An 18,699-nucleotide genomic window follows, 5' to 3' on the forward strand; every position below is an offset into this window, starting at 1 on the left:
GTCAGATAAAGAGAAGCCCCCAGGATTATTGCCTGATTAATGGGTCAACACCTCTGTAGCACCGAGGTTAACCATCCATATAAAAAAATGACACGCTAGAGTATTTTCAAAGTTTTTTTTTTGCATTTTCAAAGGACCGCTTTGACCTTACGTCACGTCCGAATTGTCAGTCCCTTGGAAAGTAGGTCCAATTAACATATCCTTTGAAAAAATTTTTTTTTACTATTTTCAACACTTACGGCCAGTCCCACCACGTTAACTGTCAGATTAATAGTATACAGCACCTCTGACACACTCGAGTATATACCTGCAGACCCTTTCCACCTCTGAAAATGCATACATCATAGAACCTTTTTTTCTTTCTACCATCTACTCTTCAAAATCCACTAGGTCTCCACGACGCTTCAAATTAATTTCAAGGAACTTGCAAAATAAGCAGTGAAATTCGAATGCACTATCAAATTCTGCGAATAACCCTTGCTTGGTTAAGAAAATTAATATCCATAAATCAGTTTCAGTTTACATTACACAGCTCATGATACAACCTAAAAGTCGAGAGCTCAAATCCAATGAAAATCTCATTGAAAATTAACATTTTTATAAATTAATATTACTATCTGGCATGTTTCGACAGCCCAAATTAAAAATTTTGGATCTCAAAACTCAACAATTCTTTTTTAAATAATATTAGAGGTCCCAAAGAGTGTTTGGACGTTTGATATTTTTCGATTCTGTTATTCTTTATCGGGAAGTTTTCATTTCCATTTTTTTTTTGTTTCAGTACAAATGAAGACCGATAATGGGGAAAGTAATTTGTTGCAAAATCATTCTGATCGTCATCTTCGTTACTTCAACAGAAGGAAACGTGCAAGGGAGAAAGGTGAGAACTCAATTTATCAATGTATCTATACAATATTTAACGAAAAAGAGTGTGTAAATCTTTATTGTTCAGTTCAAGCCACTCGAAATTACCAACATAAACTGCAATTCATTCCAGTTTCGTTGACGAAGAAGTTATGTTGCTCTGATGAGGTCAAATGAGACCGAAACCATGGTCAGCATCTATACTCTTTGTCGACGAAATGGAATTTTTAAAATACTTTGAGTAATGGTAGATTGTTAGTTCGATTTAGATGGTCAAATTTGTTGATTTAATTATCGGCGAGTGCTATGCAGCTGAATTAACATTTCGTTTATTATTCAACTGTCTTACTCTTGAAGGCGTGATCCATTTATGATAAACATGTTTCTTTTCTAGGAGAATATAGAAAAAAGCCTCCAAATCATTCACGAGGTAGCCATAAAGAGCTTCAATATTTTGTGTGCGGGGAAAGATTATAAACCTCTTTCTGTAACCATAAGCACTGTGAGATTCGATTCTGCTAGGCAGAAGGCTGACCTTGCTGCTACACTTCTGCAAGACCTGGGAGTTGCTCATCACAATGGTGAGTTTACCTTCAATTTATTTCTAGGAGCTTGCTTCTCCTGGACATCTGAGTATCAATGAATACCCAAAAGTTGTTGTATCAATCATGATGAACAAAAATGTAGATAATGGGGTAACCATAAGGAAAAAAACTGCACGAGCTACCACTCAGAAATTGATGTCGATCTTTCCATTTCTGCTTGAATCCTCAACATACAGAGGAATAACTCAACCTAAACGCATAAATACCAATTGCACCCATCCTCGTGATAATAAAGATGTCTTTGCTTGTGCACTGGCATTTAGCATTGATTTCCCATTACCATATCTCCAGATAGCATCTTTTCAGTTACTCGACGAAGTTGTTGAAGGGTAAAAACAGAAACACGACCTAAATTCGATCGCTGAGTCGCAAGCTTATCAGACTCTCTGATTTCGGAAATGGGATTATTTTCTACGTCAGGATATCGAGGGAAATAGAGAGAGATGGAAATGTGGCCAGTAAATAGTACTTTAATTTGCGTCACTGCTATCTTTTAGTATGGATGATTTCTCGAACTCAGAATATCACTGAATTTTGGCATTTACTGCGTTTCTGGACTACTAGATTCCTCAGATGACTTGAAAATTGAGGAATTTTTAATTTTTTCGTGCCACAGTCATTTGGAAATCTGTACATCAGAAGAATCTTTCAATGCATTCCAGAGAGCTTATACTCGTATAAAAAAAAGGTAGACCGAGAAACAGAAACTGAAGGATAATGATTTTAATGTAATTCCAAGTGGAAATAACATAATTCTGATGAAGGGACAGTTTTTTTGGATAAACTAGGTTACCCCTTTCATTTAATCGTACCTAACAAGCTATCTAGGAAAAAAATTCTTGGCATATATTCGAATACATAAGGAGCAATATCGAATTGCGAACTTCTACATTGTTAAATGTGGAAATGAGCAGTCCCACTAATTCCCCACTACTCACAAAATTATTCTTCATATCCAATTTCTCGAATCAGGGCTGTCTCCCTTTCATTTCATTCCTGAATAGCGAAAATTAATTTCATTAATAATTATGAAATTACATCGTAACAAAGCACTGTCTTTGTTGACAAGGGTTCCAAACACCTGCCAGACAGCTAACAGCTAAAATGATCACCCTTCTTACAGCCAGTTGTTTCTGTTTCCTGTTGAAATACGTTATAAATGTAATGTAACTCGAAACTTGGGGAACAATTTATATAGAAAACTGGTTGCTTAAAGAGACAGTTCAGAAGTTGGAAACTTGGTCGGAGGATTAAGAGTCAGTTTGGTATCATGAATTTTAGTTCTATTTGATCACAAAACTTTTGTGAGTTGGAAGAGGATAGATTGCTTGAAAAGCTTTATTCTTTCCTGCTGTTGAATTTGAAACTCATATATCTTTATAGTTAGAGTGATGAATAATTTTCAATAAAATCGGATGATAACCACAGAACATATTGCATTGGCCATATTGGATTTATGAATTTCGACAAGATATTTTTGATAGAATTGTCCGCCATAATGCAATGATCAATATTCACAAAGAAATCATAATTTAAACACCCCACTAAAATATTGAACATATGTAGACCTTGATTTACACCTTGATATAAATTGAAAATTCAGATGAAAATAAGTTGATTAGGCAAAAATAATCAATGGAAATTGAGAAGCTAATACTCCTGCCAGGAAATTCCTGATCACCTGGTGACAGAATGCCTCACCATTCCAAGCCTGCTCAAGGAAATTCTTGGACGAAAAATTATAGGAGGACTGAGCACTTAGTCTTGTTGAAACCCTCTCAGATACAGAGTTCCTTGGAACTCAGGAGGTGGAGGGTGAGCTGTAGATGGCACAGTTGTGTAATAGGTCTGATGGGACCACAATAGACCTTAAGGTCGCAGTGTATGTATAACCAACTTAACAAACTATAAATCACTCTGTAGGAACCTTCCGAGACTAGACTACTCCAAAAAGATCCTTGGGAACATTAACACAACTGAGAAGTGTCTGGCTCTCAGCAAGAATATTCTACTTTTCCTTACTGGATTTCTTACATATCACTGTAGCATCAGAAAACCTCATAAGAATGAGTCAACTGACGTGTGCAGATTCTGTGGGAAGAAGGATCAAGCATAAGATCAACTGGTGACAGAGTTACTGGTCATTCCTAACCTAGGCAAAGAATGGTTTAGACGATAAAGCTACAGGAGTGAGGAGCTAACCCAGATACTGGATTTCATAGGAGTGAAAAAGAGTCATTACCCTTCGTTAGAACTCTGGAACTTGATGACGTAGTGGCCAAAATAGCTCTTATGGAGTGCAAATAGATTTCAAGGTCGCAGTGCAACGCGACCCCCTTTAAAATCTAGAATCTAAATCTAGAAGGGGTTTTAATAGTACCTTATTTTGTAGACTGATATGCAGCCAAGTTCTTTGAGATGAAGGTGATAAAAATTGACATGGACTCGGTAAGGTCAACAGCATCGGTTCATTTTCCACAATCAATTCTTCAACGACTCATTATACGCAAAATACCCGATCTGTCTCCAATTTCCCTGTCAACAGCTCGGTATAAAAGTAATTTTTCCTCCAATTATTACGAATAATCAATTTCGTGTTGATTATTCCATTCAGCTCTCCTGTCAATGGATAATCAATCTAGAAATTTGATCGTATTGCTTGAAACGATCGAGTTTGTGATTGGATTGAGGTGCATTGTACCGATCGGCGAAAAATTAAATTGATGAGGGTAATGACGGATAAAATTTTGAGGCCCTTAAACTTGAATCGATCGTTTCAAAATAATGTTAGTCTGTTTTTAAGGATGATTCACTGAATGTTTGCTTGAATGAAGCTATTTTTCCAGTTGGGGAGATAAAGGCTTTCAGATTTTTCTACTTTTCGATCTCAAGGATGTACCACAAGTTTTTGTAACTAGAACGGAGTAAGATTGGCACTCATGAAATGTCGTTAATGTCATAACGCCGTTGCCACAACTTATATCGATTAATATTACGAAAATGCCGAAAGTGAACGAAAAAAGAGGCAAGGTTTCAGAAAAAGCTATTTAGAATTCAGGTCCGCTCATTCAAATAGTTATACCCTGATATTCTAAAATCCACAATACGTCAGACGGTAGCGAACATATTCAATGTAAGAGAATTGATGTAATGTTTCATCTGAATGTAAACGACTTATATTTCAGCTGAATATTTCCAAAGTCAAAAAGATTGTGAATGAAGAGGATGACAAAGACTTTCCTTCTATTGGGAGCAGTGACGGCTCGTGCCCATAAGGTGTGGGTCGGCCAGACCCAGGATATACAGGGGAATATCCTGAAATAAAATTAATATCTATTTTTTCAACCAATAACTGAAAATGAAAACGCGGAATCCCACCATAATCTCTGTTTTTCTAAAATTAAATATTGATATATTTTTTGTCGATTAAGTTTCTGAAGATAAGTTGGATAGGGTTGCGGCTAAGGGATGGAAAAAAATATTCAATTTTATTTCCCAAAAATAAATGCAATCAGAAATGACATGTTTTTCAGCATCTTGATGTTAAGTTATTGGTTGAGAAACTACTCATTGATAGAAGAAGAAGGTAATTGAAAAGCAATTGGTGGGTTTCAGTGTCTTCATTTTGAGTGGTTGATTAATATTGAAGAAATATTAATTTTATTCCAGACTTATGCCCCATCCTGTAGATATAGTCTGATTTATTTTTATACAACAGTGTATAAAAGTTTCGTTTTCAATGCGATTTAAAGGCTTGTTTTTGGAGAAAGAATGTACTATACTTCTTTGTTTTTGCCCAGCTTTTGAATAATAGTTTTATTCTTTTTCGGTGTCTCTCTGTAAATACCGATAACAAATTTATTACAACACAAAACGTCAATACGAATCAAAATTTTAAGTTCACTGAAACACATCTACAATTTTGATTTTAAGTGAAAATGTACTAATTATTCCTTTCTTTATTTCACCATTCTTCCTTCTACTGTCACATGATCTTGTGACAGGATGCAAAGTTTGTTTCGATTTGCTACTACTCCAATTATTCAACAATTAAAGAAATTTAGAATCCACTCAGATTGTCAAAATTTACGAAATGAATCGAAGAAAACTGATAAACACGTGCACCCCTTTCTCTTATTCTACGACACTGACCTAATTCAATTCATAATAAATATGCGGATGCGATTCTTATATCCCCACTCCGAGACTCGGCCGGCCGGCCTACGCGTATTCAAGAAGCTTCGAAATCACCGTGCCCTTATAAATTCACTAGGAATTACGAATTTTTATGGTAAAAAAATCACTAAACTACTTTTATACGGTCGGAATACCCTTTTTCAAAAATTAACTATTCATTTAATAATAAAAAAATCTAACTATAATTAGGGATATATTTATTTTCATTGACTAAAACTACTCTTAAAAGGTGCGAATACGCTCTTTTCTAAAATAGACATAATATTTAATGATTAACTATTCATTTGATAATATAATATCTTAGAATAGACAATGAGGAAATCTAGAAATATGACAACTAAACGACCAAACCATAGCAAGGTAGGCCCAACTCGTGCTGGCCGACCGTGTATGTATCTAGCAGCGACGTAATACGATGTTCAACTTGGTGATAACTGCGTGCGACGTAGGTGCTGTATAGTACAATAACTTGAAGCGTTTCGCTAGGCTACTGCCGGCTGGCCGACCTAGCGTGTAGCGTGTTTATCGTAAGGAAAGAGAACTTCGAAATAAACTAACTCAGGGCGACAGGGGCGTCACGTTGATCGAAATAAGTTGTCGTACGTATTACTAGGGAATTAATCGAGAATTTAATATCGAAATTAATCATTTGGAATAAGTTTTGAAGAATAAAATAATTATAATTATTTTTCATTTCTCGATTATTTTTGGGTCGGCCCTGCCGACCCTGCATACCCGGACGAGCCGTCATTGATTGGGAGACCCACAAAAGTGGTGGCATTTGAGAGTTTTATGTTTGGGTGAATTAATGCGAAAAGTTTACTACAGGATTTTCGATGAATGTCATCGTAGAATAAGTTCCCGAACATTGATTCTTCTATTTTTCATTTGACTTGTCCTATACATTGTAAATGTCTTACGGTACCAATAAATACCTAATTATTATTATTATATCAATGCATTAAGATGAACAGCCACAAATACGCGCCAGTTGTCCTGCTAATTGTTTATACGAATGTGAAATTTTTGTTCAAAGGTGAAGTTCATCTTGATTGAAACTTCCTTTAATTCTTTTTATTTATATTGATGTAAGATTTGATTTTTGTTGAAGAATTTAACATTCTTGTAATTATCTGTTGATACCTTCGGGAGATACCCATTCCCAAGCACTGCAACATATGAATTTCATCTTTAGGTTAATATTTTTGAAATCTACAACTGATGTAACGTATTCAAACTTTAGCCAAAGAAGATAACGAACATTAACTCTCCTCAAGCTAGTGCATATTATGATATTATACTGATTTCTTGTATTTTCCATGCAAATAACTCGATTTGGTATGCCTTCAATCAGTTTGTATAAACTTCAATTATGTTCGTCACATATTTTCCGAAGAGATTCGACATTGTGATAAAATACGTGATAACAGAAACTTTTATGTAGAACGGGCAACACAGCGTTGATTTAAAACCCAAAAATGTTTTGACAAGCGTCATAACCCCACATTTTCGTATTATACAGAATGAAATTTTCATGGCCAACCGACTGCTAAAATAAAAGTGAATGGAGTATACAGTCGAAAAGATTTTTTCGAATCTTTGTTATGAAACCAGAATTCTACATGACCTGTTAGTTTTCCTCGTATAAGGAAGCTGAACTTCGTCGAAGAGTTAACATAAATAGTCACTCTTAAGGAAAAATGTATTTTTAAAGAGTGAATGGGGAGGATGTTCATGTAATAAAATCGAAATGATTTGCGTAAAAATTAAGAGACAATTCAAGAACAAGGTAGGTATAGATGGAAATAATTTGTATTGCTGGTTATTGAAATGAAATCTAATGCTCAAAAAATTATGAAAAACGAAATAAAAAACATACTTATCTACGAATCATTTAATAAGGTAATGAATGATTTTGCATAAGAAATGAAAAGTGAGGTTTCAAGAAGGAAAAATCTTAGAGGCTAAATGAGGATTAAGAATTTGGACTAGTATCTATAATCAAAATGCTGTCAAGATGCCCCAAATGATCAAAAAATGTATTGGTTATATTGGTTGTCAAAGGGTAAATTGAAGGATGTTATTTACAGGTAAAAAATTTGAAATATCCACTTTCAAGTTATCATCATCTCCATCTGTTCTTCGGTACATAATCCTCACTATTTTGAGTAGGAAATTTCACCACATCCAACATCAATTGCACTTCACACAATTCCCAAACTATCACTATCTTCTTCATCTTGCCGTATTCTCCTTTTCTGTTGATTCCTCATCTTCAATTCCGCGATGATATCAGGATTGCCAATAGTCAAACTCTCGTTCCTCTGCACGTTATTTTGAGGATTGAACTGGACATATTCCTTGATAACAGGCGCGTAGTCCTCATTGAAACCCTCAAGATCCTTCATGTAACTCTTGTTCAACCCCGAGAAACCGTCGGAGTTCTGACGGGCAGCACCAGGTGGCGGTGGGATTCCCAGGGTGTTATAACTGTGCATCCCCTGCTTTTTCTTTTCCGTTTCCTGCCCCAAGGAACTGGAAACAATGGAATTTCTTATTCTTTCTTGGACGGGGGAGTTCTTCTGGGAGACGTTCGAGTCGCTGCGCATAATTTTGTCCTGGAACTCTTTTGTTACTTGCTGGCCATTACTGGGGTACGGCTGTCTTTGGGGTGGCGCGAATAGGACGGGGTCCTTAGTGAGGGTTGCATAGACGTGGCCCGTGTGGGTGGGGACGATACCTCGCTCCTTATCTGGGATTCGGTTTTTGTTGAAATCGTTTATAGTTTCTTTTCGTCCTGATTCGTAACCGAACTGATGGTATTCAAGGCCAGGTGGCTGAAAAATATTCATTTCTCAAGGTAAAACATCAGTAAAGGAGAAAAACCGTACAGGGTGGGCAAAATTCGTTGTCTACTTAGGGGATCTCGAGAACCATAGCAGCTAGAAGAAAACGGATGACACATTTCCCAGCTCATTTTCGGAGAAACAAAGAATGGTGAAAACCACAGCCTCCTACGATACTTCGTTTTTGAGTTTGACAATTTCGTTAAGTTCTCATAACTTTCTTGTCTTTGAAGTTACAAACCTGAAACTTGAACCTTCTACAGGCACTTTTTTACGTAGAATCCACTGATGAGCTCAAAATATTTTTTCATTTCGAATGATTAGGTGAACTTTCATTTTTTTGAATGCAAACTTTTATTGAAATTTTTAGTTTTGAATTGGAAAAAAAAATTTTTCTTCAGTAGACCCTACGTATGCAAGTACCTAAGAAGGTTTGAGTTTCAGATCTGTGACTTCAGAGACAAAAAAGTTATGAGATCTTTTCGGAATCGTCAAAACCTCAATTTTTGCTTATAATTTGAAAACTAATAATGATAGGCCGATTCTGTTTTTAGATTCGGATTAGTAATGAAAAGAGAGAATGTGTCATCCGTTTTTTTCTAGCTGTTATAGTTCTCGAGATCCCCTCAGTACAGGGTGTGCAAAATTCGTTGTCTACTGAGGGGATCTCGAGAACTATAAGAACTAGAAGACACATTTGCTAGCTCTTTTTCAGAGAAACAAAGAATGGTGAAAACCGTAGCCTTCTACGATTCTTCGTTTATGAGTTATTAGCAAAAATGAGCTTTGGCGATTTCGAAAAGTTCTCATAACTTTTTTGGCTTTGTACTTACAGATCTGCAACTTGAATCTTCTACTGGCACTTTTTACGTAGAATCCACTGATGAGCTCAAAATATTTCTTCATTTCTAATCATTTGGCGAACATTCTTTTTTCAAAATGCAAACTTTTATAGAATTTGTTATTTTTGAACAAAAAAAATCAGTAGATTCTACGTATAAAAGTTCCTAAGAGGGTTTAAGTTTCAGATCTGTAACTTCAAAAACAAAAAAGTTATGAGAACTTTTCAAATTGTCAAAATCTCATTTTTGCTAATAACTCAAAAACAAAAAACAGAATGAGGCTACGGTTTTCACCATTCTTTGTTTCTCTGAAAAAGAGCTAGGAATGTGTCATCCGTTTTCTTCTAGCTCTTATATTCCTCAGTGGAAAACGAATTTTGCCCATCCTGTATATACGTATTTGACACAATCAGGGTCACCTTTGATGAGGGGTGATTCAAAAACAACCCATGCATTCAATTACCAGCAATAATTACACATTGATTATGTCATGACAGGTCAATAGGTGGCATGTTGCAATTGGTAAACATGAAGTGCTACGAGATAGAATAACGCGTACATGATTCATGAGGTGGAAAAATCATATGGTATTTTTCATCCATATCAATTTACGTATTCTTGGTATATTAAATGAAATATCTACATCTACAACGTTCAGTGTAGGATTTGCTTTATATTTTGTAGTAATTTGACACATAAATGGAAAATTTGCTTTTGGTTTTGCTAATCAGCAACCCTCAGAAGATTTTGTGTTTTAATCTTGTGATTTTGCATTCTTTTTAGTTTATATACGGGGCGAGTCTTTGACTCTTACAAATATTTCAATAGTAGATTCTTGAGATCAAAAGACACACTTCTTTTCTTTACCATTTTTTCCGAATCGGCTCGGTTCAATAGATACAGACTGCTGAAAAACCATAAAAAAAAGAATTTTTAGTTATACACCACAAACGGTTTTGTCGAATGAAATTAATTATGAAATACAGTTTTTCATTGTTTTTATGAATCTTCTTCGAACAAGAGATATCACCTACGTCTTCCAGTTTTCTCATTATGAACATTATTTACCATAAAATACAAAAAATTCAAAGAACCCAACTATTGAAACTAATTTCCTGAAACTTTTTAGGGTTTTCACTCCCAATCTCTGAAACAAAATCAATTTCAATTAAAAGATGAAATAAACGATTTGCTCCTACGTGAATTCTTGCACCAATTTGTTTCAGGAAATGCAGAATCCTCCCAGAATAAATTTTAATCGATATCTATTGAAACTAAGTTGAATATTTGCAACTTTTGTAAAATTTGTAAAAAATACAAAAACGGGTATTTAAAATCTAAAGCGTTTCATTTCGATTGCACAAGTCGGCAACATCGACTGAAATATGCCTTGATAATAAAGGACAACAAATACATTATCTTGATGAGATAGACAAAGATGGCTGTCTATGAAGTCTGCGACGAACGAGGAAGGTCGCAAAATTTTATGGGATTTTTATGTCGGGTTGCAGTTGAAGCTAGCCAGTAAACAAGCTGATCGGACATTGTTTTTTTCATTGTCTAGTAGGCGCTGTTGCAAAATCGTAAACTCGAAACCAAGCGATTCAAATTTTAAAACCCCATATTTGAAGAATGATTTTGAATAGTCTTCATGAATTAAACTCATAATTATTCAGTTTAAACTTGCATATGCAGTGATAACCCAAATTGAGGAGAAATCCCCATTCGATGTTTGGATGTTTAAAAATAAAAAATATCGGTGAAGTTCGAAAAATTGAGTATTTTGACCGAATGCAACTCTTTTTAAAAAATCTACAGATGTGTAGTGTTACAGGCGTAGCTAGTTATTCTGTAGGTAATTTTGTTTTTCCACGGATGGCAGAGCTCATTATGAAAACTTAAAATGGCTATATCTTTTTATCAGGGCCGAATCGGAAAAAATGGTATAGAAAAAAAGTGTTTCTTTTGACCTCAATAATCTACCTACTTCTCTAATATTGGTACGAGTCAAATACTCACCCTGTATAACATGGATTATGATGAAGTAATGATAAGATTTTGAATTTGAAGGAAACGGTAGGTATGTGCTTTAGTTGATTATGTAGATATCAACTTACGTGTAGCAGATTATCCTTATACTCTCTACTTTGCTTAGTGACCATCTGCCTTTGCTCTTTCTTCCGCTGTTGGTTAAGTCTAGTCTCCCTCGCATAATCCTGATTTCTCAATATCGAGGATACCCTAGGCAGCTCGATCCTTGGCACCTCCCTGCTGTTATTCCTGCTGTCCATGTAGAAATCTCCCTCAACTGAGGGTCGGTACCCACTGTTATCTATATGAATATGTAGAGTGTTCGGATCCAACTCCGGTGTACCGGGCGTGGAGTGCACCTGCACGTCCCTGTAGTGACAGTTCACCTCATGCTCCCAACTGTCACGTCCGAAACGAAATTTTATTGGGCAACCTTTCGCCCTGAATATACATGGGAATCTGAAGATGTTAGCTAGTTTCTCGTAGGCCAAGTTTCGAAGAGTGTGTGGTGGAAGACCGTTGGATAGGTAGCAGCGGTGACAGATGTTGCTGCCAACCACGTTTATATGGACAGGTTGACTGGATAGGTATTTGCCGCAGTTTTTGCATGATACTAGGTTCAGGCATTTCTCAGGTACTTCCAGGTATAGCAAATCTGTAAATATCAATGAAATACAAGGATACATAAGTGGATGAATTATTTTTACGTGGAAGCACATCAATATCAATAAATCGATCAGTTTGAGGAGATTATCTATATTTTCATAATATTTATGACTTGTAAGAAAAAGGAGCAAGAATGCCCAGAGCCCTAGGCATAGGATAATTCACTCACAAAAAAGAGCTTCAACAAATAACTTTTGTTCGAAGATGACACGTTAGTGAATCTTTTCAGATCGTGGAAATTCGAAATTTAAATTCCACATAGTCCTCGCATTTTGGGTTTGCGTGACACCGCGTTGATACTGCAGCTTTAGAGCTCTCGACCTTTGAACTCGAATGACTTCCACGACCTTGTTCCCATTTCGGGAAAAGTTTAAAATCGGAAATACCGCAGCAGTGAGTAAGGTACAAATATTCAATGAGAGCTGGAGAAAACTTATTGCAGTTTCCATGAAATCAACTAGGTTTAGTGCTTCCTCTATTATTCGTGATACTTCATCATCTACTGAACCGTTAAAAAAATTCATTCAATTCTGTATAGCGAACTCATTTGCACGTTCGATTCACTGTGCCATCCCACGAAGGCCTTGAGCCTCCAAAAATCCATTCGTCACCGGTCTGAAACAAAAGCAACTGACACATGAATAGAACCTAACTCATCCATGTATGGAACCTCTTTAATGCTCATTTCAGATGCATCACAATTTGTAGGTATAGACAGAGTATACTTGAGAGACGCCAAATGACAACGACGGTTAAGCCTTGCAATTAGGAAGATGATAAATTATATGATACGCTGTCTGGGACAGAAAGGACAAATTATATCTATATCCATATACGTACCACCTTATTGTGGTGGGTTATATTTGAGGGTTAGAGAAGTGATGAGAAAATCAAGACTTTGTCAGATTGCAAATGAATCAGGACGACTTTTCCGAATTAAGTACATATGCCACATTCTATACAGGATGTAACGTTAGTTATACCAAGAGGTTATTTCTTCACATGCTGCATGTAAAATGTGGAAATAAATGAATGAATAAATCATATATCTCGAATTTTCTTCAAAAAGATATGCATATAGTATTCCTCTTATTCTCAAAACGCATAACATAAGGCACAATCTTTCAAAAAAAATTTTTACCTATGACAAAAAATATGTGAACTGTTGATTAATCATTTTATGGAATGTAAGTGTTTCTAATTATTCTTGGAAAACAGTTATAAACCCAAAAGTTGGCATGATGAAACGAGGATGTATTGATATCTAGTTAGCCTAGACCAGTTCCATGCATAAAAAAATATTGCGTAACCATGTCAACGAACAATCACTCATTAGAAGTGTCAGTGTGAAGTTTGAGATCAAAAAAGTAAATCAGAGTTACGCAATCAATTGAACGAAAGAAGATGTCCACCGAAATTGTGAAAATCGAAAAATTGGAGTATCGAGCCATCATCAAGTATCTGTATTCAAAAGGGTTAAGAGGTAAGCAGATTTACGAAGATATGCTTAATACCCTTGGTGATCAATATCCTTCCGTATACGACGGTAAAAAATTGGACTGCAAGCTTCAAAAGAGGTAAATTTTCCATTGAAGATGATGACCGATCGGGAAGGCCAGTTTCTGTGTCAGTCCCCGAAAATATCGATGCAGTTCATGACATGATTTTATCAGACGGATATCTGAAGCACTGAATTTTTCATACGAAGGCGTTCATCATATGGTTCACGCCAACTTGGGCATGAGAAAAATTGCTGCAAAATGGAACCCAAATGTTGGAATATTGACCAAAAGCGTGCAAGGGTAGAAGCATCGCGTTCGATCTGTGGTCGATTTGAAAACGATGCAGACTTCTTAAACCGAATTGTTACTATGGATGAGACTTGGGTACATTTCTACGATCCAGAAACAAAGCAACAATCGATGGAATGGCGACTCCCTGGTTCTCCAAGACCTAAGAAGTTTCGTTTCCAAAAATCTGTTGGAAAAGTTCTTGCTTCGGTTTTTTGGGATTGCCATGGAGTAATCATGACTGATTTTTTGGATAAGGGTGAAACAATAACTGGAGATTACTATTCGACATTACAGACCACTCTACGGGAAAAAATTAAAGAGAAAAGACGCGGAAAGCTATCCAAAGGTGTTTTGTTTTTGCAGGACAACGCTCCTGCACACAAATCTCATGTTGCCATGCAAAAAATTCGCGATTCTGGGTTTGAATTAATAAAACTACCAGCAGATTTGGCAAAAAAAGTTCAATGAAAAGGAGGTAATAAAAGCTGTAGAAGTCTGGTTTGCAGAGCAAGAAGAAACATTTTGTTGCAGGTTCGCTGTAAAAAATGTATCCAAATAAGAGGAAAATATGTTGAGTAATAAAATACTTTGACATTGAAATTTTGTTTGGTTCTATTATTTATCATATAATTTTTCATCCTCGTAGATTTTCTTGAGTACTAGTTTTTGCACTAATCTTTCGACATCAATTAAGTAATCAGAAATTTATGAAAACATATAGTTTTAGAGAGAATAAAACTTGGTTTTCCATGCTTTCCATCCGTTTTTAAAAGGCATATGGTGACAAAAACTTACTTTCCTCGTTCGGCAAATTCTTCTTGGACGAGAAAAACGCAGCTGGATCCACGCAAAGCTTCGAGCAAGAACTTCCGTAGGGACAGTCGATCTCGTGGTGTTTCAGCGTATTCCATGGGCCTTCTTCTGGACAGTGTTTCTCCCAGTTCAGGCAGGGAAAGACGAAAGTGTTGGCCAGTTCCTCATACACATAGTTGCGGAAGTTTGGCTTAGCTAGGGCCTTGCATCTTCCGCAGAGTAGCCCGCAGTCGGGTGTCACATATACTGGACCACAAGATAGAAAGTTTTTGCAGTGGCGGCACTTGAGATCTCGTAGTAGTGACAAGGGAATGCGAGTGCCCATTATCTGTTAAACAAAAGGAGGATATTCAAATTGAAATATTACATTGGCCTCAGAAAAATGGGGACAGGATCTGCTCTAAAATAAATTATTACCTGTGTATCAGGTTATCCATAGGAGAATAGTAGTTGGGAAGCCCAAGAGGGAAATTCGGGATTTAATCGAGCGTGTCAGATTAATATAAGGGGAAATACCTTGGACCCTGTAGGTACTCTACAGGGTCCCTGTAGAGTGTGTCAGAATAAGATATAGGTATGTTGTTAATTACATGTTGACAAGTATATATGTAGTCTCTTAATCTGACAATTTAAGCGTAAAGAAAATGTGTGGGAGGGGTTCAAACTTGCAAAAAAAGGGTTTCTTAATTTGAAGCTAATAATTAATGAATGACGGAAAAAATATAATCTGACAGTTTCAGCAAGCCGAAACAATAAAAATTGGCCATGAAGGTCACAAAAATCAAATTTTTTGAATTATCTCGTCTTCTGGGCTTCAAATTGTTTTCGCCTTCATCATAAAAGTTGTAGAGCATAACATTTTCTACAAATTTCGTCCCAATCAATTTTTTCTACGTTTGAACGTTTTTGAGATATATGACAATGAATGTAGGTACATTAGACTGGGTTTCTACATTGACCTTGCCCTTTCGCATGTGTGGCTAAGCTCCTCGCCCTTATCCCCCTTTAACTTGAAAATGGTTGAGAGTATGTAGAATTGCTTCAGACAAAATTTGTATAGAATTTCATTTTCTACAACTTTCCATAATAAATACAGAAACGATTAGAGGTACAGGGAGGGAGATATTTTAAAAAATACCTTGTTAGCATCTTCAAACTGTTAGATCAAGAAAAACCCTCCGATTACTGTCAGATTAATGGGTCAGCACATCTGCAACACCGTGATTAATCATCTGTTTAAAAATCTGATACCGTAGAGTATGCACCTACAAGTAACAATTTCCAAAGGACCACTGTTACCTTGCGTCACGTACGAATTGTCAGTCTCTTGAAAAGTAGCATCCTTTGGGCCCAATTAACATATCCTCGAAAATCTGACACGCTCGAAAAAATTTTTTTTTACCATTATCAACTCCCTATGGCCAGCCCCACCACGCAAACTGTCAAATTAACAGTAATTTATTATCAGAGACACGTAGGGTATATGCAGTATCCTAATGTGACACGCTCGAATAGGAACACATTTTTACATCTTTGAAAACCTGCAGACGCTTTCCCCACAGCTGAAAGTACATACATCATAGAATCTTCTTTTCTTCCTACCACCTAATCTTCAAAATCCACTAGATCTCCACGACGCTCGAATAAATCCCGATTTAGCATCGTCGGCTCCCCAACTATAATTCTTCACATGAAAATGAAGGAAGGCGTACTGACAACAATTGTAGATTGTTGGAGTGCTTAAGGAGTGAAATTTGCATCATCTGGAAAAAGGATGAGGATCCTTGATGGCTTGGAACATATTTAATTCGAATATTTGAAAAATTAACTTGATTCTGCTTCATTCATCGAATGTTTAGTTACTGTAGATCATCTTTTATGGCTTGGTAATCGTAGTGGTCTGTTTTGAGAGTTCCTGGCCAGATACCTCCACACCAATTGTGTTGTAGCTCATATCCCTTTTCTAATTATAAAACTGCTGCGGCCGTAGGTTTCAGGAAATCTGACACCTATTCTGCTTTTCCAAATCATTTAATGCCAAAAGAAAGTGATTTCTCCTTCTGTCTCACAGCCAACCAAGCCAAAGGAGTTTTTTCAGTTTTTTATGGCTTAACAACACAGTATTCATATCATTGGTGCTTTGCTCTGACTCCTAACGAGTCATTTATTGTGTGGAGTGGATATCAGCGTGATTCGAAGCATGATAAAAAAAGAATCTTAATGGAAAAAGAACTTAAAATCTGATAAACCGACTTCAGAGCTCTGAGGCTTGGTCCCCAATTCTCTGAAATCACTGCTTTCCAAGTAGATACCTACTTCGACGAAATGAAAGATGAATCTAAATCAAAATCGATCCATTCTCCTTGAGCCTGCAAGGTTTCCCTTTGATGTATTAAGCCCTTATTATTTGTGCCTCACTTTCACGTATTTATCTATAAAATTAATCTTTCTCCTAAGAAGTCCCCATAGATTTACCTTGGAAGTGTTTTCAAATTTCGTAAATTGGAAGGACGTTGACTTTCCATGAATAACAGGGCAAATAAAACGAATGATCTCTCACAAGCAGAAACCGTTTTTTTCAAAAATAAAAAGTATTTCAAAATTGAAGCATCAACGATCTTGAAAATATAATTTCTGATATTTATTTCCCAATCTCCACACTCCAAATGAGTGTATTCCAGTCGAGAGGATTGTAAATTGATTCCACTCAACCCAGAGAATTTTTTGAAATCCTGTCTTGAGTTAAGCTCAATTCTGAAGGATTATTTGAAGCATAAGTGATTCCAAACTTTAGTTGACAGATCTTAGAAATATTTTTTCGAATTGGATATTCTGAAAAATATTAGCCAGGAAATTGAGCATTCTGTTTGAATTTAACAAACCTATTTGTATGAAGTAAAGCTTGGTTTAAGCCACACTTAAATATCTTGGATATATGAAGAAAATCCTCGATGATTTGCGAGAGAGCAAAGATACTAATGTATCACAATGAGACTTATATATCATTTGCTCCTCATTCATTTCAGCTCATGAGAATCGATATCTCAGAAAATCAAATCCTTATATTTCAATTTCCTGTTGTCTAGATTTTCTCTTCTTAGTTAATGACAATTTTCTCCCAAGCAACTGAAGGAAAACTCACCCAGTTCACATCCACCTATTAATTGTATTCACGCATCACTTTTTCACAATCACTACACGGAAAAATAATCATCGTCCTACATTGGCAAGTCACCTGTCCTGTTGCCAAACTACAACAAGCTGGGTACTTGGAACGCCATTTTCCGATAACAGATGAAACACCTCAGATAAGGCTGATCAAACTTCGTAGATAATGAAATGTTGATTATCTATCCGATTATTGTTAATTCTAGTCGATATCAACATTCCGCGTTTTCCTCAAAAAATTACTGTCTACTTTAAATGAACGATAAATTTTTGTTTATCCACCGCATTCGCAAGTGTGCTTTTCGTACTGAACACTAACCTATTCAAGGTAGCGGATAATTATTTTAATTTTCCTGTAATTACTCTATGTTTGAACGTACTTCTATTATATTCCCCATTCGATCTAGCTGGATGCATCCGATGTCCGAAAGTCTTTTGACTTCCGGAATTGCGTTTGCATTTAACTGCAGTGATTCGTTTAAATTCCAGAGATATCCTCAATCTTCTAACGTGTAGTACGTATCTGAATCTTCTGATGAAATAAGGGAATCTATGATCGAATACTTCTCATCCTATAGCAGATATCCACTTGAGATTTTGTGACCCAAATCACTAGTAATTCTGCAATAGGTATTTAAATTCCAGTGTCCTCTCAACCTACAACACCGGGATAACAAAATATGGCCAACTGGTCAAACACTCTTCGGAAAGTTAGAAGAAATTGCTACCAAATTTGGTCCCCCTATTCGTCTTCCTAGCTGACAATAGGAGGCAACGGAATCTTTTTCGACCTGACCTCAAAGTGGAGGGTGTCTTAAGATTCGATTAAGTACTCCGATAAACATCTTCTACACTTCATAGGACTGTGGCTCAC

General features: G+C 36.2%; 2 protein-coding genes across 2 annotated transcripts in view; one reads left to right on the plus strand and one right to left on the minus strand.

Moving 5' to 3' along the window:
• LOC123317075 (probable G-protein coupled receptor CG31760) overlaps window positions 1-18,699 on the plus strand; it is a 68,603-nt gene that overhangs the window by 20,754 nt on the left and 29,150 nt on the right. Inside the window, exons 3-4 of the mRNA XM_044903437.1 lie at window positions 782-880; window positions 1,259-1,445. Of these exons, the coding sequence (XP_044759372.1) occupies window positions 800-880; window positions 1,259-1,445 (268 nt within the window). The 5' untranslated portion in view covers window positions 782-799. The remainder of the gene's footprint in view (window positions 1-781; window positions 881-1,258; window positions 1,446-18,699) is intronic.
• Window positions 7,546-18,062, minus strand: LOC123317076. The gene is made up of 4 exons (XM_044903438.1): window positions 17,800-18,062; window positions 14,640-14,985; window positions 11,472-12,040; window positions 7,546-8,503 (listed from the first exon to the last, which is right to left on the minus strand). Exons 2-4 carry the CDS (start codon window positions 14,980-14,982, stop codon window positions 7,871-7,873), a joined length of 1,545 nt encoding a protein of 514 aa, XP_044759373.1. The 5' UTR covers window positions 14,983-14,985; window positions 17,800-18,062; the 3' UTR covers window positions 7,546-7,870.

This window comes from Coccinella septempunctata, chromosome 7 (assembly GCF_907165205.1).
Source record: "Coccinella septempunctata chromosome 7, icCocSept1.1, whole genome shotgun sequence".
Taxonomy (NCBI): domain Eukaryota; kingdom Metazoa; phylum Arthropoda; class Insecta; order Coleoptera; family Coccinellidae; genus Coccinella; species Coccinella septempunctata.